The 1,899-nt window shown below is 55.7% G+C and overlaps 1 protein-coding gene across 1 annotated transcript in view; it reads left to right on the top strand.

Moving 5' to 3' along the window:
• Positions 1-1,899, top strand: part of LOC106817564 (muscleblind-like protein 2a) — a gene marked incomplete at its 5' end in the record, with an annotated part of 43,143 nt that overhangs the window by 26,201 nt on the left and 15,043 nt on the right. Inside the window, one exon of the mRNA XM_014822238.1 lies at positions 633-695. Coding sequence (XP_014677724.1) covers positions 633-695 — 63 coding nt within the window. The remainder of the gene's footprint in view (positions 1-632; positions 696-1,899) is intronic.

The following is a 1,899-nucleotide window of genomic DNA, read 5'->3' as shown; positions in this document are numbered from 1 at the left end:
ACACACACACACACACACACACACACACACACACACACACACACACACACACACACACACACACACACACACACACACACACACACACACACACACACACACACACACACACACACACACACACACACACACACACACACACACATACACAACCCGCTACCACGTGTACAGCCGCAAAGTGTTTCCCTTTTGTTCGTGTGCTAACCATCTAACAGTAGCGAGCGACGGTGGCGACACACGGCGGGTGTTTATAATAATGTCGTTGGCCGCCGCCGCCGCCGCCGCCGCCGCCGCCGCCCCTACACGTCCCCCAGTAAAGGTTGCACGCGTATGGTCTCTCTCTCATTCTCACTCTCTCACTCTCTCTCTCACTGTAACATTCAGTCGACGGTCGCGGCTTGCCAAATTCAATCATACGTACGCTGGTATATATATCATGCTTTGGGCACTTGTACGGGGTACTGTACCGTTTTATTTGGATCGTTCTTAGTTTTTGATACTGCATGTGTTTCAATGGTGCTTGTTGTTTTGTTTCATCATCTGCCACCGTGCCTTGCTGCTTGCTGCTGCGTGCCCTGGCATAATGCTGTTTATTACAATGGCTGCCTGTTCTACCTACGCAATACTAATAGCCTCAAGTCGTCAACGTCATTGGCGGAAAGAAGCGCCCACGTGACACCGAAGATCTGCTACTGGTACTTTTTTCCACGATGCTTGTGCATGCATGGGTTTCTGCTTCTCGCGGCCAGGTGGCGCTGCCGCATCACCACGCATGTCGCGCCGACGTTACCGCAGGGAGGGGGGGCGTCGTGGGTGGGGGGAGACGAGGTAGGGAGGGCGGGGCATGTAGGGGGAGGAACGGGGGAGGGGGTTAAGTGTGTGCATCGTCCCTGGGAGGGGAGGGGGGCGACGATAGAGAAATAAACAACGGTGTAGCGTGGTAAACATTCTCCCCCATGACAATCGTTCCCCCCTGAGGACTTAGCGCATGCGCGTGGATAGGTTTAGCAGGTCGCGTCATTACTGTGATTCAACGTTCGTTATTGTCCATGTGCGCATTGTAGAGGGAAGGATATATTTGTCATACGAGGGAAGGTGTAATATGCCAGATCGTCTTGAGGGGAAGGAGAGAGAAAAGTTGGGTGACGATAAGGAGTTCTCTGTGGGCTGGTGGGCGGGTGGGTTTTTTAAGTGGGGGTTGTTTTGATAGTGGGTGGGTGGGAGGAGGGTGATGGTTGCTAATGGAGGAAGGTGAGTGGGTGGGTGGTAGGGCTGGTGAGGGGAAGGTGAGTGGGTGGCTGGTGGTTGGGGTGGAAAGATGAGTGGGTTAAGGGTTGGGAGGAGGTGGGTGGTTGGTTGGTTTAAGGGAGGGTGAGTGGGTTAAGGTTTAAGAAGAGGGTCTGGTAGGTATGGTAGGTAGGGTGGGTGGTAGGTATTAGGTTAGGTAGGGTGGGGGGTGTAGGGTGGGTGGTAGGTAGGGTGGGTGGGTGGAGGGTGGGTGGTAGGTAGGGTGGAGGGTGGGTGGTAGGTTGGGTGGGTGGTAGGTAGGGTGGAGGGTGGGTGGTAGGTAGGGTGGGTGGGTGGAGGGTGGGTGGAAGGTATTGGAGGGGCGGCGTAAGCGCGCACCCATGCCGTGGTGATGTTGCAGTGAACACTGACACGCGTATGTACACGTAGCTGTCGTTAGTGAGCCGGGCTGTAGAACCGTGTCTGTGTGTGTGCGTGCGTGCGTGCGTGCGTGTGTGTGTGTGTGTGTGTGTGTGTGTGTGTGTGTGTGTGTGTGTGTGTGTGGTGTGGTGCGTCACCGACATGGCCGCGCATGGAGAATGACCGTTGCGCCCCTGTGAGCAGTGGTGTGTGCGTGCGTGGCGTGCGTGCGTGTGTGTGTGGGTGGTGTGT

Source organism: Priapulus caudatus, unplaced genomic scaffold (assembly GCF_000485595.1).
Source record: "Priapulus caudatus unplaced genomic scaffold, Priapulus_caudatus-5.0.1 Scaffold1771, whole genome shotgun sequence".
Lineage (NCBI taxonomy): Eukaryota > Metazoa > Priapulida > Priapulimorpha > Priapulimorphida > Priapulidae > Priapulus > Priapulus caudatus.
Note: the sequence above shows the minus strand (reverse complement) of the source record. Positions and strands in the feature narration are given on the sequence as shown.